At 38.7% G+C, this 21,471-nt stretch overlaps 2 protein-coding genes and 1 long non-coding RNA gene across 13 annotated transcripts in view; 1 reads left to right on the top strand and 2 right to left on the bottom strand.

Moving 5' to 3' along the window:
* Positions 1-21,471, bottom strand: part of LOC120291543 (disease resistance protein RPV1-like) — a 37,090-nt gene that overhangs the window by 5,983 nt on the left and 9,636 nt on the right. For 3 of the 10 annotated variants that reach the window (XM_039309155.1, XM_039309146.1, XM_039309147.1), the window contains 3 exons: positions 19,736-19,862; positions 19,322-19,556; positions 18,291-18,790 (listed from right to left, as the gene is read on the bottom strand). The exons of 6 other annotated variants lie outside the window; for them this stretch is intronic. In XM_039309155.1, coding sequence (XP_039165089.1) covers positions 19,432-19,556; positions 19,736-19,862 — 252 coding nt within the window. In that variant the 3' untranslated portion in view covers positions 18,291-18,790; positions 19,322-19,431. Of the gene's footprint in view, positions 1-18,290; positions 18,791-19,321; positions 19,557-19,735; positions 19,863-21,471 lie in introns of those variants that run through there. One more of the 10 variants, XM_039309154.1, reaches the window with a different exon arrangement.
* LOC120291547 (TMV resistance protein N-like) lies at positions 2,411-5,749 on the bottom strand. 2 transcript variants are annotated; one of them, XM_039309160.1, is made up of 4 exons: positions 5,110-5,749; positions 3,507-4,599; positions 3,083-3,367; positions 2,411-2,996 (listed from the first exon to the last, which is right to left on the bottom strand). In XM_039309160.1, the coding sequence occupies exons 1-4, from the start codon at positions 5,586-5,588 to the stop codon at positions 2,646-2,648; spliced, it is 2,208 nt and encodes a 735-aa protein (XP_039165094.1). In that variant the 5' UTR covers positions 5,589-5,749; the 3' UTR covers positions 2,411-2,645. The 2 variants fall into 2 exon arrangements, with proteins under 2 accessions (XP_039165094.1, XP_039165095.1); XM_039309161.1 differs by lacking the exon at positions 2,411-2,996 and having other exon boundaries at positions 3,223-3,367; positions 3,502-4,599.
* Positions 14,154-17,109, top strand: LOC104445430. Its single transcript, XR_005549668.1, has 3 exons — positions 14,154-14,531; positions 14,641-14,779; positions 16,611-17,109. It is a non-coding gene; the product is annotated as an uncharacterized LOC104445430 (long non-coding RNA).

Raw genomic sequence — 21,471 nt, forward strand, 5'->3', positions numbered from 1 at the left:
GAAAAGAAAACAATATGTTTCTGTGTGATTAGATAAACAGATATCATGAATTATATGTTTTTTATAGGCACTTCTATTTTCTAAATAATTCTTTCTGTTTAATAGAAAACTAAAATAAATCCTTTTGACAAGGAAAAAGTTGTAACATCAAGCAATATGTAAAATTTGGGCAAATGATAGAGTTGTACTATTTCACGTGCTTGCCTTCTAATGGAGGATGCCAAACCATACGAGTTAATTCGAGAGGCGTAGTAGGATAAGTAGAACATTGTCGACAAGTAGGTATTGCATATAAGCTAACTCCGTTTTTGCTATATCTTTTTTCACTATTACTCCTTTTCTCGTGGCTCATCCAATTGTAACACCTCAAATCTTTCAAAATACATAAATCATATATTCGTTTCTATAAATTTATATTTTCATTTCAAAATATGAAGGGAAATAGTTGTTTAAAAGAAATCTATTCGAATACTTAACTATAGTTGAGCTTCTACTTATGTGCCCATGAGCAAGATTTTTATCTTTGGTTGGGAAATATCGACACAATCACTTTCTTGTTTATATGAAGGATCTTTATTACGTCAATTGCCAATTGTAAGAAATAATTATACTCACAATTGTATGTTTGACATGTGAAAGAGTTAATAATCATCTCGGGTGTCCACCTTCTAGACTATTCACAAAGTGCATCTACGTGTCTAGTTTAACGAGGCTACTCCCTATAGGCAAAACTTCGTAATTGAAATTTAATTTGACTCAAGTGATATTTTAGGATCTCTATCTTCTACCTTAAACTCATCTCTCGCTACGGATTCCCCGTATCCGAAAGAAAATTTCAAGTCAATTTGGTTTTAGGGAACATTTATTATTTTCGTTTTAGCACAAAGATCTCTAGAGACTGCAACTTATTTTCTGAAAACAACCTTAATTTCATTTTGCAATACTTAAGTTCTTCAATATTTCAGAATATATTGAGTTCACGAAAGATAAAATTTTCACCCAACACATTCGAGAAAAAGAAATTTTCTCACTTCATCGACGTGAGAAGAATTTTGGGTCCGTAGAAGAGACCATACCTGTACGATGAGCGGTTGGCCACGTTCGAAGAACCGCGCCGCACCCTCCGAAAGGAAGAAGGCCGAGTATTGAGAAATGTTAACAAAGAAAGAACCACACGACACGTTGTACGCGGAACGAGAGAGAGAAAGAGAGATGAAAGTAAACGGAACAAGGGAAAGAAAAGTCATGCCTACCGCCTGCGTTTCCCAAAAATTAAAATTTGAAAAATAAAGTGAAGGGTAGAAGGAAGGCGCACCTGGTCTAATCCCCTCCTCGTCCACTCAAGAATCTCCTCTCTATAATCCCCGTAACGGCCGCTATAGCAATCTGGTAACTTCTCGCACTTCCATACATCTATCGTGCATTCATTTGGTATCTTTGAGTTGGATAGATTAGTCAACACTTTCAACGATGGACACTCGGAGAAATACAACCACTGCGAAAGCTCCAATTCTTCAAGGCCCTCAATAACCCGTAGTACAGGGCACCCCATGAATGTTAAACGTTTCAGCTTCTTCAAGTTTGATAAACCATACAACCCTTCTAGGGATTTGCAGTCCATAACTCTGGGACTCTCCAATGATTCCATTGTACTGAGAAATTGAATTTGAAGTAACTCTGGGCAATTACTAACTTCCATTCTAGAAAGCTTCCTCAAGCTCGATGAAATAACTGACAATCCCTTGAGAAACTTGCAGTATGTCACAGTCAAATCTCCCAATAGTTCAAGCCCATCAAGTTGAATTTCCCTCAATGGACAACGACAAAGATGCAATGTGGACAAATTTTTCAAGTGCGAAAATTGGGGTCCAACGACTACCAAGTCGAAACTATCCATGCGACCTAAGGTGAGTTTTTTAAGTTGAGGTAGGCAACCCAACTCCGTTGACGGCACGGGAAGATCTGAGAGGCACAACTCCAATTGCTCCAGTTTAGATAACTTCCCAACCCATTGCAATTGAAGAGTTGATGCCTGGGCAAGTGCTTGTCCAGAGTTGTTGGACAGCTCCAAAGTCACTAGATTCGTTAGGTAACTGAGATCCGGAACTAACTGCAATGATGCCGATTTAACACGTAGGCAATTCAAACTTGAGGGAAGTTTTGGCAGCTCTTGAAGCTCATTACAAAATGATAGATCTAGCTCTTGGAGTTGCATGAGGGAATTAATTGTTGTCGATGGGACTGCACAAACACTAGTTTGCGATATGTCTAGGATACTTGGAGACAATAGTTCACCAATTGCAGTTGGGAGTTCGCCGCAAGTTGTTGACAATTTCGGACATTGAGCTCCTCCATGCTCTCTAGCATTCCAATACCGGCCTGGCAACCTCCGTATTGGACGGGATGCCATTTTCATCACCTTCAATTGCTTGAGATTCTTTATCGAATTAGGTAACTCAATAATTTTTGTACTTGAGAGATCCAACATCTGTAATTTTGTCAAATAACCTATTGATTCTGGAAGCTCCACAAAATTATGACAATCAGAGATTGAAAGGAATTTGAGTTGCGTAAGCTCTCCAATAGAAATTGGAAGTTCCACAATTGACATCCCTGATAGATCAAGGGATGATAGGTTCTTTGCATTACCAATAGAATCGGGTAAACTTGTAATTTTTGTATATGATATATCCAACTTCAACAATGATGCTAATTTCCCGATGTCTGGAAGTTTCTTGATTTTCCAGCACCCTTAGATAGAAAAGTGCTTGATTCACTAGTCCTCCAATCTCTTTAGGCAAATTTCGAAGATTTGGGCACCAATTAATTTGCAAGTGAGTAAGATATTTTAGTTTCCCAATAGAGGAGTCAACTTCTTGCAAGTTTGAACAGTGACTAAGAGATAGTATCTCCAAACTCACGCATCCAGAAAAGTCTAGAGTCTGTTTCAATCCAGGACAACCAATGAGAGAAAGAACTTTCAATTTGTTTTCCATCTGCAAAGGTCACTGAAACATTATCACAGAGGATCAAAGAGAGAATACTATGTCTATGTTAAGAGAACAAAAGTACGAATTCACACCTTCAAAATGTTCCATCCACCCCAGTTATCGATGTTGTCATTGAATGAAAGTTCAAAAAGTGCTAGATTTTTCAAGTGTAAGTAGGCCATTCCAGGATCTAAAGGAGGATAATGCCAAGAAAGCCATCTTAGCTCTTGGAGATTATTGTTGATGTCTCCAGCAAAAGTCCCTCTATATAACTTGAGAAATTTTAGATTTGGCATCCTCTCAAGTTCTTCATCCATAATGCTGATGGGATCCGAATTATATTGACCTAAATTGAGTGCTTTAATTTTGTCCTTTCTCTGCCAATAGAAACTATCAATGAGTATGAGCTTGCAAACATTAAATTTGTCGTTTAGAATGCCTAAAAGGAATATCTTAAATGGGAAGTGGGAAAATAATTTCACGGTGGATAATGTATGAATCCTACTTTTACCTTACCTCTTTCGATCTCATTACTTCCAAAGCTTCTTCGTCATTCCACAACCTACTAAGGGCACATTCTTTTTTAACAATGTCTCTTCCAAGATCTCTCAATTGATCATGCATCCATATAGTATCACCATCAACAATTTTAATTAGACACAAGTCGGTAAGTTTTTTCAATGACTTATGGGGGTAAAGATGGCAAGCATCCCAGAAATAGGCTGCCCATAATTTATTTTCAGATATGAAGAAGCATGCGATATCAAGAAAAACTTCTTTTTCCACATCTCCTAATGCATCATAACTTATCCTCAACTTATCCCGGACTTCATCATGAGGTACATTCTTCAACATTTCTAGCATTTCTTTCCATATTTCCTCTTTTTGGTCATAAAGATAGGAACCTATGACTTCAAGAGCCAATGGGAGTCCCCCGGTCATAAATACAACTTCTTGAGAGAGACTTCGATAAGCATTGGGAGGAGAGACCTCGTTAAATGCATGCAAACTGAAAAGTTCTAGCGCTTTATCACAATCCATTTCCTTCACTTCATAAGCTAATATTCCCTTCTCTTCATCCAAAATTCGTTTGTCTCTTGTTGTAATGATAATCCTACTCCCAGAACAGAAAGTGTTGAGGTCCCCAGCTAGTTTCTTAAGTTGTTCTTTCTTGTCTAGATCATCTAGAACAATGAGAACTTTCTTAGAACTAGCTCTCCTTCTTATGCTGTCTATCCCTTCATCAGTGTTGCTAAAATTTTCTACAAATCTAGAATCAGAGATGTCAAATGCCAACTGTTTTTGCAGATTTACTAGGCCATTTCCTTTTGATGATTCTCGGATGTTCCCAATGAAGCTGCATTGGCCATCAAACTGAAGACATAATTCATTGAAAACAATCTTAGCAAGAGTAGTTTTACCAATCCCGCCCATTCCATGGATTCCAACGAAACCCACACCCGTGCCAGAGTCAACTTGTTTGTCTAACAAATCCATTATGGCTTCTACTTGTTTGTCTACCCCAACCAATTTGTTGTCCAAAGGTCTTTGTTTTACCTTCAGCTTACATAGAACCTCTTTCACAACGAGTTCAATGACTTCACCTTGTCTGCAACATACCAAACACTTTTAGTCAAAGATAACAAATAACAATCTCACTACTACTTCCTAGAAGATAGCATTGGAATCGGATCACTATTTTCAAGTCTCAGGTAAATTCTATAGAGCCACAAGAATTTTGGTGTAATAGACTCCACAGGATATCACTGGTATGATAAACTTACAATTTGACCCTATTTCCAAGAAAGAAGATGTTCATTTGCAGTCCGAATTACAGACATCATTCTAGAATTAGATCAAATTCACTCATGTAACTGTCACTAGCCAAAATGGCCCTGCTTATGTATCAGAATTAGTGAAATGCCTCTGTTCTTTCCTCCCGGTGAGAAATGAAATTTATTGCTCATACCAAAAACCGGTTTGTATATACCACGTCAACCAATATGTTTCAACAACATACACCCCTCCAGCTAGTTTTCACTGCCATTTACAAGAACAATACGAGAATAGCATTTGGACTGAAGCTTGAGAAGAGTTCCATAAATAAGCATTTACTTACGCTTTCCCTTGAACTTCCCATCCCTTGATCTCAGCCACTTTTCCCAGAGCCGCCTCCCACTGTTGCCTCATCTCGGCACCGTGCCTCTGCTCATGCTTCTCCAGGTCCTTCAGGTACAGTTCCGTCCTGAGCTTGACGTCGATGGGCATGACATCAAAGAAGATGGGTAGGATCTCCGGCTTCCCAGTCGATTCACGGAGCTCCGTCACTCGAGCGAGCTCGCGGAGGCACCAAGCGCTCGAAGCATAGCCTTTGGAGAGGATCGGTATGCAGATCTTGGAGTTGCCGACCGCTCTCAGGAGATCGTCGATCCGATCACCAGCGTGAAGCTCTTCGCTGTCTCTGTAGGCGACGATTCCCTGGCCGAACATGGTCCGGTAGAGGCAGTCGGTGAAGTTGTTGCGAGTGTCGGGCCCTCTGAAACTCAAGAACACGTCGTACCGGGTCGCCGACGCGCTGGAACCACCGGTTGCTGCCATGTTTTCGGGGGGCTTCCCTCGCAAAAGGTCTCTCTGTCTCGCTCTGGTTTTTGCCTGCTCGGAGTTGGAGCCGCGTCTTCGTTAGGGTTAGAAAGTAGAAATCATGCGTGAATGCACAAACCGATCTCAGGGAATCCCTCAGAAGCCCTCTTCCTCCAAATGGACCCGCGCCCACGTGCAAGATCCGGATATTCGAGCTTTCGGCCTGGATCGGCATCCGATGCTTAAAGTAAACAGAGAAGGACGTTTGACCCGGTCAAGCTCCAAAAATATTCCGAAATTCAATTTTTTTCTTGTTTTTTGGACGGGCAGGTTAAATTCAATTTATCATCAGACTAAGCTGGGTAGCCAAACCCATAACAAGTGATCCCATTCAGCAAACCGTTACTAGCAGCTTAGTAACTTGTTAGTAAACTGCTCAAGCAACGACACTAGCTCCTTTTTGTTTTTATGGTCTTTTTATTAGTTACTTGGTGTACATTTCACTTGAACGTGTCTTTTCTTACAAATTTTCGATCATAAATAATCTATGATAAAGGAAATGAGATGCAAGAGAGGAGCCGAGGGTCGTTTGAATAATAATATTCATAAGCTCTTAGATGAATATAATAATTTAGGAGTCAAAATACTAATAAGAGGAAGAAAACACGTCATAACACTATACTCGTGATATGGGGAAATATAGCAAAGTAAACTTATAACTATATTTTTTTATCTTGGATTGTATTAACCTAAAGATATGTTATAAGGAAATTAGCGTTGTAAGAAGTGCAGAAAATTGGATTCTAGAGCAAATTTCCTTTTTTTGTTTCACATGTAAATTAAAGTTAAATTGAGAAAATATATACGCAATAGAAAATATAAATAAGTTCTGCCTAGCTTTTTTTTTTTTTTTAAGTAACATTCTTTCTTCTAAAGGTACTGAATCCATAGCGTCATGGATTACTGAAGAAATTTTATATATATGTGTACATGAACACTTGTAAGTATTGTCTCTTAAGATGACATGTACTTGTAGACCTATAAATAGCTCAAAAAGTCACCTTCTAATTGCAAAGATCGGCTTTCTTGCATTCTCCATCAGGAAAAAACAAAAAAAGAAATGCTGCCACGCAAGCTTTTCTTTGGGAAGACCAATTAAAATTACTTGACCATGGAGAGTCGGAGACCACCTAAGAAAGTACATTGTACTAGGATCAAATTGAATAAAAGTGGAAATTCAACAACCAACTTTGAACATTCACTAAGAATTTGATTGCTAAAAACAATCTTGTCCTAAAAAATTCATTTCACATCCACGTACAGAATTAGATTCAACTAGCATACTTATTCAATAATATATAATAATTATACTTTTATTGATGGACGTGTGTGTCATCATAATCGCGAATATAACGTCAACTTTCATATGCATGAGAGCATAAATTTTTAGGCAAGTTCGTCCCACCAACATTGCTTGAAAAGAGGAGAAAATAATTAATCATTTTTTATTAAATTAATTAGTCCATTTAATCAATTACTTTTTCTTTTCTTTTTTAAAAGAAAGGGTTCAGCATTTCCATTTGCTATGGGCACCCATAAAACGACAAGCCGTCCACTTTGTCGCCCGCCCAACCTGTCCTCTCTCTCTTTTCCCAATTTTTAAATATGTTCCCACCAATTCCCGATACTCGAAAACGACATGCTCTCTCTCTCCGCTTCTTCTTCTTCTTCTACGTCCTCTGCTTGTCTGATCAAACGGCGAAGACCTGCGATCATCTACGTGGACTCCCATTCCAAGCCGTCCATCTCCCCCCACCCACTACCGCTGGTACACCTCTGAGTTCACTGACCGGCCCCGATCCTCCACACCTCCGACACCGTTGACGATTACTCGAGCAACTTGTCCGATTTCAGCATTGATGCGCCAACTCAATGTTCGGTGGCTTCGACAGCTAATAATGTGCAAGATTTGCGTAGTAATGCTGCATGTCATGTTGATAATGGAATGGACTTTCGATATGATTTTTCTCATCTAAGCTACGGGTGCACAAGAATTGCCGGAATTCTAAAGAGACGGCAAAAAAAGAGGACGCAGAGAACAAAACAAAGAACTTAAATGGACTGCCTTATCAAAAAAAAAAAAGAGAACTTAAATGGACTGTACTTGGGCGGACCAAGAAGGAGGAGAAAGTGGGAGAAGAAGACGAAACAGATAAAAAAGAGGGACACCAATGGGCACCACGTTTGAGCATGCTAACATTTGAAAAAGTAAGGGGTAAATTGGACACGTAGACACGCTCGGACACGTGGTCAACGCGTGTCGGATTTTTCGACACGTCAACTTTTCTCGACACGGTTGTCGACGCGTGTCCGGAAGACTGGTGGAGGGTGGAGGCAAGGGAAGGCGAGGGAGCAAAGGCCGCGAGCGCCGGCGAGACGAAGCCACGAACAGACCACCGCGACGGCGAGAGACGGCCAGAGAGAGCGGCGAGGGCCGCCACTCTTGCGATGGATCGGTGACGAGAGGAAGAGGAGAGGAGGGAAGGGGTCGTGCGGCGAGCGGCAAGGAGGAAAAGGAAAAGGAGGGCTCGCGGCTTGCTAGGGTTTTTCATAAAGAAACCCAAAAAAATATAAGAAAGGCGTGAGGGGGAGGGGAAGTGACAGCTTACCTGTCACTGTCAAGTGGTAGTGGACGGAAAAGGACGAATGGGGTGGAGGGAAAAGGAAGAACGGAAGGGGGATGGATTTTGAGGATTGCTTTTGAACTGGAAAATTAAATAAATGAAATTAAAAAATAATTTCAAAAAATAAAAGTATTGAATTTTGAATAATGATCAATTTTGATTACCATAGAAAATCATGAATTTATTTAAATAAAGTGATTCTAATTTCTTATTAATTATTAGTTTCATCGATAATTTTTGTTAAAATTAAAAAAAATGCTTTGCATTAATTATGAATATATCTTGCATTAATTATGAATATATCTTTCGAATTTCAAATGAATTGATTTGTTAATATTATTAGTGTAAATTTATTATAGGCTCTTTTTAATTATTTATTTATTTATGAATTTGAATCAAATTAATTAAAAATAAAAATATTTATTTAATATATAACGTGTCGTAACGTCGAAATTACATTTTTAGAAATGATGTGTCGTGTCGCGTGTCGATCTACCTAATATATACCAAGTGCATAAAATAATTTCTCCTTTGATCGACCATTTTACATGATAATATTTTATTTTTGCAAAAATGAAAAAGGAGCTTGGCACGGTTTGTACAGCTACAAAAACTGTGAATCTGCTTCCAGCAAAGGATTTTCCATGAATAAAGAAACTATAGTCGAGAAGGATTGAGGGCTCATCTCAAGTCTTGGTACTTATTCAAAGAAGCCATCGTACATAGTCTATAACTCTACTCCGCCAAGAAATTACTTAATGAGCATGTTATATATGTCATATCGTATGAATCTCATTTATATAAAACTTATAATTATGTGAGATGAGGATATATGCACCATATAAATGGTATACGTCGTGGTATTTTCATGCAGTAGCTCTAGCATATGCCCTAATGATGGGATGAGCGAAGAGTATTATCCTACAATGAAACCTCCATACGTTAAATTCCAGCTTTTCAAACGAAAATCTACCATCCTAAAAGTTGATTAATTAAAGATCTTCATTGTATAGACGAAATTTTTCCAAAATTATCTACTCAATATTATTTATCCAAAACCAACAATATTTCAAAAATTGTTGGTGTCCAATTTTGCTCTTACTGTGCCCACGCCCCCTATATCCACATTTCATTTTTGTATTCAGAATAAAAGAGGGACTTCTACCACCATGATAAAAGTGGATTTCAGGACATTTTCGCAGGAGTGACTCTCGAAATGTCTCTGTTCAGACAAGGGTGTATGTCCCTATCAAGCTCAAAAATATTTTTAAATACACATCTTTTTATGGGCAAGTTAAATTCATTTCTTCATCAAACCATGCTCGGAAGCCAAACCCAGTACAAGTCACAAACAGGTGATCGCATTTATCAAACCATTACCGGCGGCTAAGTACCACAGACAACTAGGAAAATACTCAAGCAACAACATCAACTTCAACCTGAACATGAATAATAACTGCCCAAATATCCGAAGCAATTAGAGGACTAGTTGCTAAAGGCCGAGCACACCAATTTACATTCCGCTACACTGAATTTGCCAGTTACAAACTTAAGGCCAATGCCAAATTAGAACTAACTTTTTGCTGCAGCAGCTTGGGCCCTTTGATGCCTAGTCTTACTGCAAACATAAGAGACTTCATCACAACATCAACAACCAGAGTAACTTCATTATGCAGCAAGTCACTCCTAGCTCTCCATAGATTGTATATGGAACCTTTCCGCACTAGCTTCGGCATATCAACTTGAAACTAGTCCCTTAGTGGCCTGCTTTATCTAGTGAAGTCCAAAATCCAATTCCCAGGAACTCAAACAATAGCACATAGCAATAGAGCTCTCCTCTGTATCTGCGAAGAGAGAAGAAAGTTGTCAAGAGGCATGTTTTTTCCAATTTTGTTGTTCTGCTTTCTTTTTTCTTTCAAGTTCATGTGTACTATGAGCTTCGACAAATCAAGCAGGATTCTCTTTCCTACACCCTTATCAGCCTATGGCCAAAGCTTAAGGTCTAGTCGGTAATCAGATGATATCACTCAATCAATATAGTGCCCTGAGATCAAGGACCCCAGTGGGCAAAAGTCCATAAATCAAGGAACCGCAAAGGTTGCATCCAATACAATTGAACTCCAAATATCTTGCTTCACGCCTTAGGGAGGGGATATCTTGCTACATTTCTCATTGTTATGCCGTGATTAACTTGCTTTAGGCATTTCTCTATTAACTCTGTGCCAGCCTTCTTCATAATTTAGGTAGTGACATTACATTTACTTGTCAAAGAATCCTATTCATATACCAAATCGCCAACGGCCAAGGGAGGCGGCATCTCATGAAGAAGAAGTTGAAACGAAGTATTAGACCCGAAAGAAGCTGAAGAAGATATTTCAATTGGAGTTCAAAGCCATCAATGCTTTGCAACACGCCGGCCTACAGGTGATATCAGCACTGGACAAAAAGTTGTAGCACCATTTGTCAAACATCCAAAGATGCGCTAGGCAGGTACACCTGCAAAATGATAGCAGTAAATGGAAAACATGCTGATGTACATTGCACCATATGATAGCAGAACAGAAAATTAACAGCAGTAAATTGCTTGAATATCCGCCATCAATCCTTCAATGGCCTCTTCCACTGCCACATACTAGAAGAAAATTCGAATGGCTCTTTCACTAGCATTGTAGGATGCAAAAATGCAGATATCATCTAATTAGTCTCTTCTGCCAGTACCAGTGAATCACTTGAACAAAGGTTCTAATGATAGTCATTACAAATGCTCTTTGGCTAGCATTATGGAATGTGCAAATGCCCATATCATCCAACCTTTTTTGTTTGACCATTACCTTTGTCTAATTCGCAAACATCGGCACAGGAAAGACAGATTTTCTTCCGTTAGGTCTAGTCATCTATGGCTGAGAAATGCAGGGCCATCTATTGTGATTGTGCATGTTAGTAAAATCTTGACAGATTTTCAAGGAGCTATTACTAAGTTGATTTTGACGATCAGCAGTCCCAAAAACTGTCTATTTCCAGCTTGATTGTTTCTTCATCCTTATTTTATTATTTGAATTCTTTAGTTATTGGGCAACTTTGGTAGAACAATCAATCTACCAAAGAAGGAAAGAGAAACAGTGGTTTGCGGTATATGACCAAAAAATTGATAACAATTACAGCAACTTACTCTGAATTACTGAATTATGTGGAGAATTAGACCATCTTCTTCTTTAACTGTTTAAAACTGACTTCTTGCGATTTTAAATCAGGAGCGACCTATGGCATAAAAATTATTAGTTGAACATACTGATACCTAGAGCCTGCCCTAGTCCAAGATTGCGACCTAAGGCATAAAAATTTCAACTTCTATCCCATAGATATTCCTACTTCTCTATTTACTCTTATAATGGCTCAACCATGATTGAGAGATTCTAGAGGACCGTCTTGGTCTCTGTTGATCATCCTCTTAAATTTGTCAAATATTGTGCTCAACAATTTGGGTTGGCTCAGGGAATTCCTAGGCCAACTATATATCAAACGAAATTTTTTTCTCTCCATAGATTGAGCATAGATGCGACATTGCACTATGTCAACATCTGCCTCAATATATTTAATCGACACATGCATATTCCATTCCTCAAGAACCCATAGAGCACGATTTTTTATTTTTTTTATTTTTTTATTAATTAATTAATTAATTAATTAAAAAAATTTATGGGTGCTGAAATTCCTGTTCCAATTTGATGTTTGTCAAAGGCGGCGATTCATTTTTAGAGAAGGTGAAAGAAGGATGATCTGTTTGGACTGTCTCAAACTTCTAATGCATCCCCATCGAACCCATCATTATCAATACTGAAGAGTAATTACAGGAGAGGACTTGGTAAAAATTTGTTCATCATTTCCTTCCTTTCCTTTCGTCCTTTAATAACCATCTAACATCTTTCTCTCGATTGCAGTTGAAACCTGCAAACGAAAGTGATCAACAGTCATTGTCGGAGAAGATGTAGAAGAGACTCCTTTGACCAAGCGAAACAGAACTCAAGGATTGCTCAGCATTGTCAATCCTAAAATCGACCAGCAGTTGAACTCAATTACTGTCGGTATGGCTTCATCATCTGGCCATCTTAGCCCATCAATTTCTGAAGAACTGAAGCGGAGTGGGAAGAATTATATCAACTCCTTTCGTGTGGATATTCCCACAGTGCCTCTTGCTCAGACCTCAAAAATAAAAGAATATAAAGTTTCTGCTGGTCTAACTGATCCAGGATGAAGACAGCCTCAATCTTTCTGAATGTCAGCACAAGTACGAAGAATTTTATACTCTCTTTGAGGATGGCATTGAAGCTTTTAGGTACAACTGCAAGCAAAAGCAAAGGGAAAAGAGAGGCTCGAAACATTTATTGCTGAAGGTCAGCATCAAATTGAAGCAAATGAGGCCGTCATTCATCGCGAAGGGAAGCTTATGAAGGAAAAGCGGAGGAAAGTCGATGTGCTTACGCTAGATTGTGATGAGCGACATCCAGAGATCAAGAACTATTCACCCATCAGCCACCAATATATAGAAACCTATAGAAAAATGGAGGAATGCCTTCCAAAATTTGTAAGTACTGTAAAGGAATGACTTTGACCTAAAGTAATAGAACATCAATGAAGATTTTTTTTTTTTTTATCATTCCTCGCCACTTCGTGTTGTATTTACCTGCATCTCTTGCATATCCCACATTGTTGGATGAAAATTTTTTTAGGCACTTTCCATTTATCGACCAAGACAGAATAATTCCTTCTAAGTCCATCAATGGATCTTTTGCCATTATGATTCTCAAGTGTCTAATGATCTAATTTCATCCAACTCATCTAAATTCATATACATCGATTGTTCGCAGTCTTTCATTAACGCGTCACTCTGTAACCTAACTCTCAGGGATTGAGCAGTTATCTCCAAAAGAATAACAGCTTCTTGCCCATACGTTAACATGCAAGGACTTACATTTGTGCTCAACTTTTGATGAGGCGATGATGTGGTGTCAAAGGGGTGCCTCATTGGGTGCCATTTTGCTGAGCTGATTGCCCTCATGGAAACGCCTACGGTACTCGTGTGAGTGGCCGCAAGAGGGTTGGTCGCCATTGCTGTCCATAGAGGTGCGGTGGCGCCACCCCCTTCTCCCATCCCTCCCTAAATTTTTTCAAGTTTCTAGTCCATTTTGCTGATTGGTGTCTGGCATCGAGTATCCTCCAAAATATTTCATAAAGTCGGATTGGAAATTTTTTGTTGCTCCAAACTAAGGGTGCTAATAGAAGTATCCGAGCGTACTCTTTGGACAAATTTTAGGATTTTATCAAACCATTTAAAAAGCTTTAAATCTTTATTATACTTTAGTCCACCATAACCATTAGGAAATGTTTTTCAAAAAAAAAAAAAAGAACATTAGGAAATGTGGTTTTCATCCCCTAACAAAGTAAATCACTATCAAAGATGCTTTCATCCACTAACACTACTAGATCGCTGATGGTCGAGAATTTCAATCCACTATTGCGTCCTACTCTTATTAAGATGAAGTGAACTTTGTTCCTTCGACATAGTTGCATTTAGCTTGTTTAAAAAAATGTCGAGATTTAGTTGAATCGTAGGCTAGTTATCTTGAATATGGACTTCCACTCATAAGCTATCGCATTTATTAAATATTGTCACGGTGCTTTGTCATCAACTGCATAACGGATTGAATACGTATCTACCGCTTATAAGTTGTTGCTTCCCTTTAATATTTTCCATGTTCACTATTAGATTCGAAATTATAAGTAATTTGCGCAGAAATTCGAGAAATAGTGGGAATCGGGAAAGTTGGACTAGAAGATCAAGGACATGCATACATTTTTACTTTTTAGAATAGAAATGCTATTATGTAACCAAGAAATCCCTCTAAAATATATTTTATTAAGAACCCAAAGCAACCGAGAATGTAGATCCTTGCTCTGAGATGGAGAACTCTCAAATCCTTCGTCGGGGCTCTCGCCGGAAGCTCCATTATCCTTCGTTTCGAGGTTCGCCGGAGGGGAATCGTCGCCGCCGATTCAAGTGTCCTGACGTCTCCGTGCACCAGTTTCTCCGGCGGTTTGATGTTGGCTCGCGGTTCCATGGTCGCTACGCACCTTCCGTCGTCGTCGTCGTCGTCGCTGCTCTTCCTAATCGCCCGCGACTCTATTCGGTCCTTCGATTGCTATTCCACTGGGAGTAACGATGACTCCGGCGGCTTTATCTCCGATCCTCCGTCCATCAACTGAGAGCCACACCTGCCAGGTCGCTTCGTCTCCGATAAATTTTAGAATTGATTTCGATTGCTTTCGGATTTTTCTTTTGATTTCTGTTCTGTTTTGTGTCAATTCTGATGTTGTTCATAAGAAAACAGAGGGACCAATGAGCTTGAGGGCGTTCCGTGGAGATGAAGCCGGGGCGTTGGAACGTGAACCATAGCAACGGCCGTCTCATGATTGCCGTGCGTGTCATCACCTCATCACCGCCAGGTTGTTTCTTTTCCAATTAAAGTGGTAATAATTGCTTGTACGCATGGATTTTCTACTCTGATGTTTCTGTTCTGTATTACTCTATGCCATTCTGGTGTTAATAGTACATCACACCACATGCTTACAACCTTTTCGACAGAAAGCCTGACCCCATTGCCGATAGTTCCTATTGCATTCTGTTTACCAACGCCTTGATGTCCAATTGAAGTTGCGTTGGTCGTGTCTTTGCTGGATTTCCCGTATATAGTTTATTGAAATGTGAACTAATTATATATATAGGTGATGTATATCGGATGCTGTTCATAAATATTTGTGTGGATCAAATCCTGTTCATATGTGATTGTGTATGTCAAATGGTGCTCCTGCATGTTACTTTGAGATGGTGAAGTGCTGAAGGAAAGAGGAGAATGCTGGGAGTACTATTTTCTACTTGGACATGAGGCTACTTATGATTGTATACATGAGTCATCGATGCTTGTTGCAATATCAAAAGAGCTTGTGTCTGAGCATGCGAGCTGCAAGTATGCCTGATTTGAGAAGAAACGAGAGCTGTAAATGAGTTGAAAATAAACAATGAAATGAAAGCCACATGAGATTCGAAGATTTGATTGGATGAGAACCGAACAAAAAGAAATTAGAATTGTTGTTGCATAAACTCAAGTAAATGCTCGATGTCAGACTCTTGAGAATTGAGAAGACGTAGTCAGTAGTGTCTGTCCTTGCTTCTGCCACTGCAACCTCATCCTAGAAGAAATTAGAATGGCTTGCAGATAATCAACTAATTGGTCTCTTCTACCATCAGTTTTGCCCAATTTACAGATATTGGCACAAGAAAGACTATTATTTTCTCCTATTAGATCTAGTCATCCGTGACAGCATAATGCTTGGGCCAAGGATTGCACATGTTAGTAATCTTGAGAAATTTTGGAGGTGTTCGTGCAATATTGATTTAATGATCACCATTTGGGATATCCCAAAGTTGCCTACTTCAGCTTGTTTTCTCTTCATTTCTCCTTTTGGTTTTTGCACTTGTAAGTTATTTGAGAAATTTTGGTAGATTCATTCATTTACCTAGATAAAAGTATCATATGCATTGGAAACTATTATCTAAGTTGTCGAAAATCTTGATGATGCTTGCATGTGGCAAGCAATCTGATATTCACAAAGGGAGTGACTTACCTCTCAACGAATGGGCAGTTAGTAAATCCTCAAAGCAGAGTAGATTGCATATGCAAATTGCATTCCTGTTTCCAGGAAACTTGTCCCTTGACCACAATGCACATCAGTTTATCAAGAAGAGTGCAAGTATTCCCTTGGAGCCACGATTTAGCTTTTATTCCCTTAACCATAATGCATAGAGATCCATTCAGTTTTTCCTGACACCACGTCTGCATAGTCCTGCAAGACATGTACTTTTCCTGTCTGCCTGCGAAGACTTCTCACTTGGAAAAGCCCCAAGGGCTTGCAGATACATGGTAATATGCCTACGGAACAATCAATGCTGTCTTTTTCAATTTTTTATCTTCCAGATTTTTCTCCATCTCATCATCCTAGAACAGGAAAAGATGAGTTATTCTAACGGGTAAGTTAAATTCATTTCTTCATCAAACTAAGCTGGGGATCAACTTTTCGCTGCAGCAACTTGGGCCCTTTGATGCTAGACCTTTACTAATACCTTAGTGACCTACTTTCTTGTTAAGTTATGTCTTGAGTTTTGAAATGTGCATGAAACCTCAAAGGATTTTGATTTGTTCAAATTCAGTGTTTGCTTTAATCCAAGTCAAATTTGGAGTTTTTGGGCTTTGGAAAATTTGATTTTGTTTTCTGTTCGATGAAGTGTATTTATGTTTGACAGATTCGACTTCTTGGGCTCTTTGTCTATATCGCATGTGGAGGAGGGACTTATTTTGGCCGTACAAAAGAAGAAGAAGGGGCTCTCATATTCAATATATACTTGTGGGTTCAGTAGATTTGTCAGAGGAAGAAACATGCAAAGGCGTGGGTTCTAATTTTCTCATCCCCTTCAGCCGCGTAAAAAGGTGGAGTTGTCCTTCTAGCTACGCGGAGAGGAAGAGGAACTCACGGTGATCGTTTTTTGCGCGAAGAGTTTACATCCTCCCTTCTCTTTCCGGAGATGCGGGTGTTTCAAACCGTAATTCTTCTAAAGGCTAAACACTGTGCTTTAGGTGGAATGAGAAGCGCTTGAAAATGTGAGCTGTCGTACTTTATAATCCTTCGATTATCCTTCGATTGATTAGTGGATAATTTGCAACCGATCTCCCTCTAAAGTAGATACTGACACTGGGACTTCATGCATTTCTTATTGTTCCTTGTTGATTTATCTGGTTATTTCATGCTTGCTCGTTGATCTAATAATAGGATCCGATTAGCTTTCGCATTAATTTTACGATTATTGGTATTAGAGCTAAGTTTAGGATCTTTCTATATTTGATTTAGGGTTTTTGCTTGTATGATCATTGTTTGGAAATTTTGTTGTTGCAATTCTGTCTAAGGCAAAAATAGAAATTCAGAAGTTCAATGGAAAGAACAAATTGGGCAGCGAAGTGAGATGAGAAATTGGACGGCAAGGCTAAGTTGCTGAAAATGATCAAAGATGCCAATAAAGATGAGTTAATGGAGAGGGCAAATAGTATAATCATATCGATATCGTTGGATTAGGTTTTAATAAAAGTGGTTGAGAAGAGACATGCCGCAGCATTATGAGGAAAATTTCGGGCTCTTTACATGAGAAAGGGTTTAAATAATTATTATATATGTTGAAGATGATATTTCAATTTCAACATGCTAAATGTACTTCCAACAAAGACCGCTCAGATGAGTTTAAGAAGCTCATGATGAATTTGAAGAACGTAGGTAATATCCTAATTAATAAAAATTAGGCATGATATTGTTGGCTTTTCTATGAGAGTCGTAAAATCACTATACCGATTCATTGTTATAGGAGCAGAGGAAGTTGCGAGATGATGATCTGACGCGAGATGTAGCATGGAGTCAATCACTTGCCCCCAATATCAAGCTTCATCGATTATGATCTAGATGGTCTAAAAGGTAAATAAACTTATGGAAATGCGTCGATCGCGTTCTTAGCGTGCAAAACTTGCCGAGGAAGTTAAGCCCGTCGTTGTTCCCCACCTTTGGATCAAATTGTTTCAATCTGGGACCGTTTGATCACGACACTAACCAACGCTCATGATGTCGCCCTTCTTGCTGCCCATCCTGCCTAGTCCGATTCAGCGAATTGATCCCAGCCCTTGCTTTTCTCAAATGGCCCGATCTCCATTGTTCAGGAGGAAGTTCATCGTGCAGCTCCCTACAATCATCAGCATAGCTCTTCCAAATCACTTGAATCATTGTTTAGTTAATCAAGACATTTCGTTTTTGTGGTGATAATTAACAGGTGACCAGAATCATTTTTGTGGTGATAATCATTGTTTAGTGAATCAATGAAACCTAAATACATTGAATTCCAGCTTTTCAAACTCAAGACCTACCCAAATAAATAAATAAAGAACCCTTGAGACCTACCATCCTCAAAGTTGATTCATCAAAGATCTCCATCAAATTGTCCACTCAATATAATTTATCCAAACCTAATAATATCGTTACCACACTACTCAAGCAACAATCTTAGCTCCAACTAGAACGTGAACACTAACTGCCCAAATATCCAAAACAGTTACAAGACTAGTTATTAAAGGCCAAGCATACCAATACACTTCAGGCAAATGCCAAGTCAGAATAACTTTTTTCTGCACCAGCTTATGCACCCTTCGATGCTATATCTTACCGCAAACACAAGGGGATTCATCCCAACATCAACAGGAGGAGCAAGTTAATTATGCAGCAAGTCATTCCTAGCTCTCCATATATTGCATATGAAACCATTCCACTGTAGCTTCAGCGTAATCAACCCGAAAACTAGTCCTCAGTGGCCTGCTTTCTCCAGTGAAGTCCAAAAATCCGTTTCCCGGGAACTCAATCGGTAGCACATAGGAATAGAGCTCTCCTCCATATCTGCAAAGGCAGAAGAGTTTTGTCAAGAGGCTTACTGTCACCACTTTCTTATTTCACTGTCCTTTTTCTTTTCAAGTTCATGTGTACTGTGAGCTAGTTTAGATTAAGGATCAACAGCCCCAGATACATACTATTTCCAGCTTGATTGTTTCGTTCATTTTATTTTTATTTTTTTCGTATTTTGGCATTATTTAGTTATTTGAGCAACTTTGATAGAACCATTAATCTACCAAAAATGGATAAAAAAACAGCGCCCTGCTGTATATGACCAAAAAATTGATAACAATCACTGCTACTGTCTCCGAAATACTGGTTTATCTGGAGAATTAGGTCTTCTTCTTCTTCAACTGCTTAAAAATGACTTCTTACGGCATGACAAAAAAGAGGGACCTAAGGCACAAATAATTAGAAGAACATACCATTACCTAGAGCTTGACCTGGTCCGATATTGCACACCTTTGAGAAAAGTATCGTATGTATCGGAAATTGATGTGGCACACACATGGGTTTTCACAAAACGGAATCAATTACCTCGGACAAATCCACAAAAATTTTCTCTTGTGATGGACCTGGGAGAGGGGGGACATGTCCTTAGAGCAAACTCCATTACTTCTGGCAATTTCACAGGTTCCCAAACTCGATCACATTGTGAATTCATTCATCTCTCCATTGCTAGAATCAGTAACATTTTGCTTATAGAATTGAGCATAAACTTCTGGAAACATCCGAAGATGCGGTTCGTGGAAGAACTTGGAATTATTCAAGCCTGCAAGAATAGTTTGTACTATTGAGGGAAGCTAATAGATGATATTAGATCCAAAATAGCAGCAGCAGAACATCCAAAGATTAGTTCAATTCCTGTTAGTTTTTGTACGTTGATAAGCTAACAGATGTTAATTTGTGTGACAGGATGACATTATATTCATTTTAACAGCAGTGACTTACTTGTAGAATCGAGCTCAGTATCGGGTTCTGGAGACCATAGAAAACCTATAGTCAATGACAAGTTCTGAGAATAGTAGTTATTGGTCTCCATCATTGATTCTTCTGCATCTGTTTCCCTTGCATCTTCCTAGTACAAGAAAAAATGAATCAGTCTTCTTATCCAATCCATCTGCTTCGAAGTCCAACCATTCCAATGCTTCATATCATAGTTAAGGTACAATGCATATTTTATTTTATTTATGGATCATGCATAAAGCAAGGTGTACATTATACACCTTGATTTACACATCACGTTGAAAACTAATTATGCAAACGAGTGCTAGCAGATCTATCATAATCCATAGCTTTATTAATTTCCGGCAAATATCTATATGAAAGGACTTCCTGAACTCAACATAATTATCCAACTATTGGCAGTATGATGATTATATATCTATTAACCATGTAAAAATATTTCACCAACAATTTATTGGCTACTTCATATTTCGCTCTAATTAGATTTAGCTATCAGGGAAAAGAAAAACATACATTCCGCCATTTCATTAGATAAAGTGTACGTGATATCATGAACTATTTGTTTTGTACAGGCATCTTCTTCTCCTTTTTTCACAAAATTTTCTGTTTAATAAACCTTAGACAAGAAGAAAAAAAATGAATACCAAGCAATATTTAAAGTTTTGACAAATGATAGAGTTGTACTATTTCGCATGCTTGCCTTTCTAAGGTGACTGCAAACCAAACAGTTACAGTTTGCTAGGCATAGCTCGATAAGTACAACTGAGAGCCACACCTGCCAGGTCACTTCGTCTCCGATTAATTTTAAAAGTGATTTCGATTGCCTTTGGTTTTGTCTTTTCATTTCTGTTCTGTTTTGTGTCAATTCTGATGTTGTCCATAAGAAAACAGAGGGACCAATGAGCTTGAGGGCATTCCGTGGAGATGAAGTTAATTCCGTTGTCTCTTTTCATTTCTGTTCTGTTTTGTGTCAATTCTCATCACCGCCAGGTTGTTTCTTTTCCAATTAAGTAGTAAGAATTGCTTGTACGCATGGATTTTCCACTCTGATGTTTGTGTTCTGTATTACGCCATGCCATTCTGGTGTTAATAGTACTTCACACCACATGCTCACAACCTTTTCAGCGGAATGCCCGACTCCATCGCAGATAGTTCCTATTGCATTCTGTTTACCAATGTCTCAATGTTCAATTGAAGTTGCGTTTGTTGTGTCTTTGCTAGATTTCCGTATATAGCTGATTGGAATGTGAACTAATTAGATATATAGGTGATGTATGTTAAATGCTGCTCATAAGTGTTTGTGTGGATCAAATCTTGTTCATATGTGATTGTGTATGTCAAATGGTGATCCTGCATGTTATTTTGAGATGGTGAGGTGCTGAAGGAAAGAGGAGAATTGTGGGAGTACTATTTTCTATTTCGACATGAGGCTACTTATGATCATATACATGAGTAGTCCATGCTTGTTGCATATATCAAAAGAGTTCGTGTCTGGAGCATGTGAGCTGCAAGTATGCATGATTTGAGAAGAAACAAGAGCTGTAAATGAGTTGAAAATAAACAATGAAATGAAAGCCAAATGAGATTTGATGATTTGATTGGATGAGAACCGAACAAAATGAAATTAGAATTGTTGTTGCAAAAACTCAAGTGAATGCTTGACGTCAGACTCTTGAGAATTGAGAAGACGTCAGTAGTGTCTGCTTTTGCTTCTGCCACTA

Source organism: Eucalyptus grandis, chromosome 3, assembly GCF_016545825.1.
Source record: "Eucalyptus grandis isolate ANBG69807.140 chromosome 3, ASM1654582v1, whole genome shotgun sequence".
In the NCBI taxonomy this organism is placed as follows: domain Eukaryota; kingdom Viridiplantae; phylum Streptophyta; class Magnoliopsida; order Myrtales; family Myrtaceae; genus Eucalyptus; species Eucalyptus grandis.

Bases quoted from the DNA above. Each gene is read 5' to 3' on its own strand.
- LOC120291547 (XM_039309160.1), bottom strand. From the start codon at position 5,588: ATGGCAGCAACCGGTGGTTCCAGCGCGTCGGCGACCCGGTACGACGTG. The intron at 4,600-5,109 runs GTAAGTAAATGC...GGTATGTTGCAG, and splicing joins TGGGAAGTTCAAGGGAAAGC to ACAAGGTGAAGTCATTGAAC. The intron at 2,997-3,082 runs GTGTGAATTCGT...TGACCTTTGCAG, and splicing joins GTGGATGGAACATTTTGAAG to ATGGAAAACAAATTGAAAGT.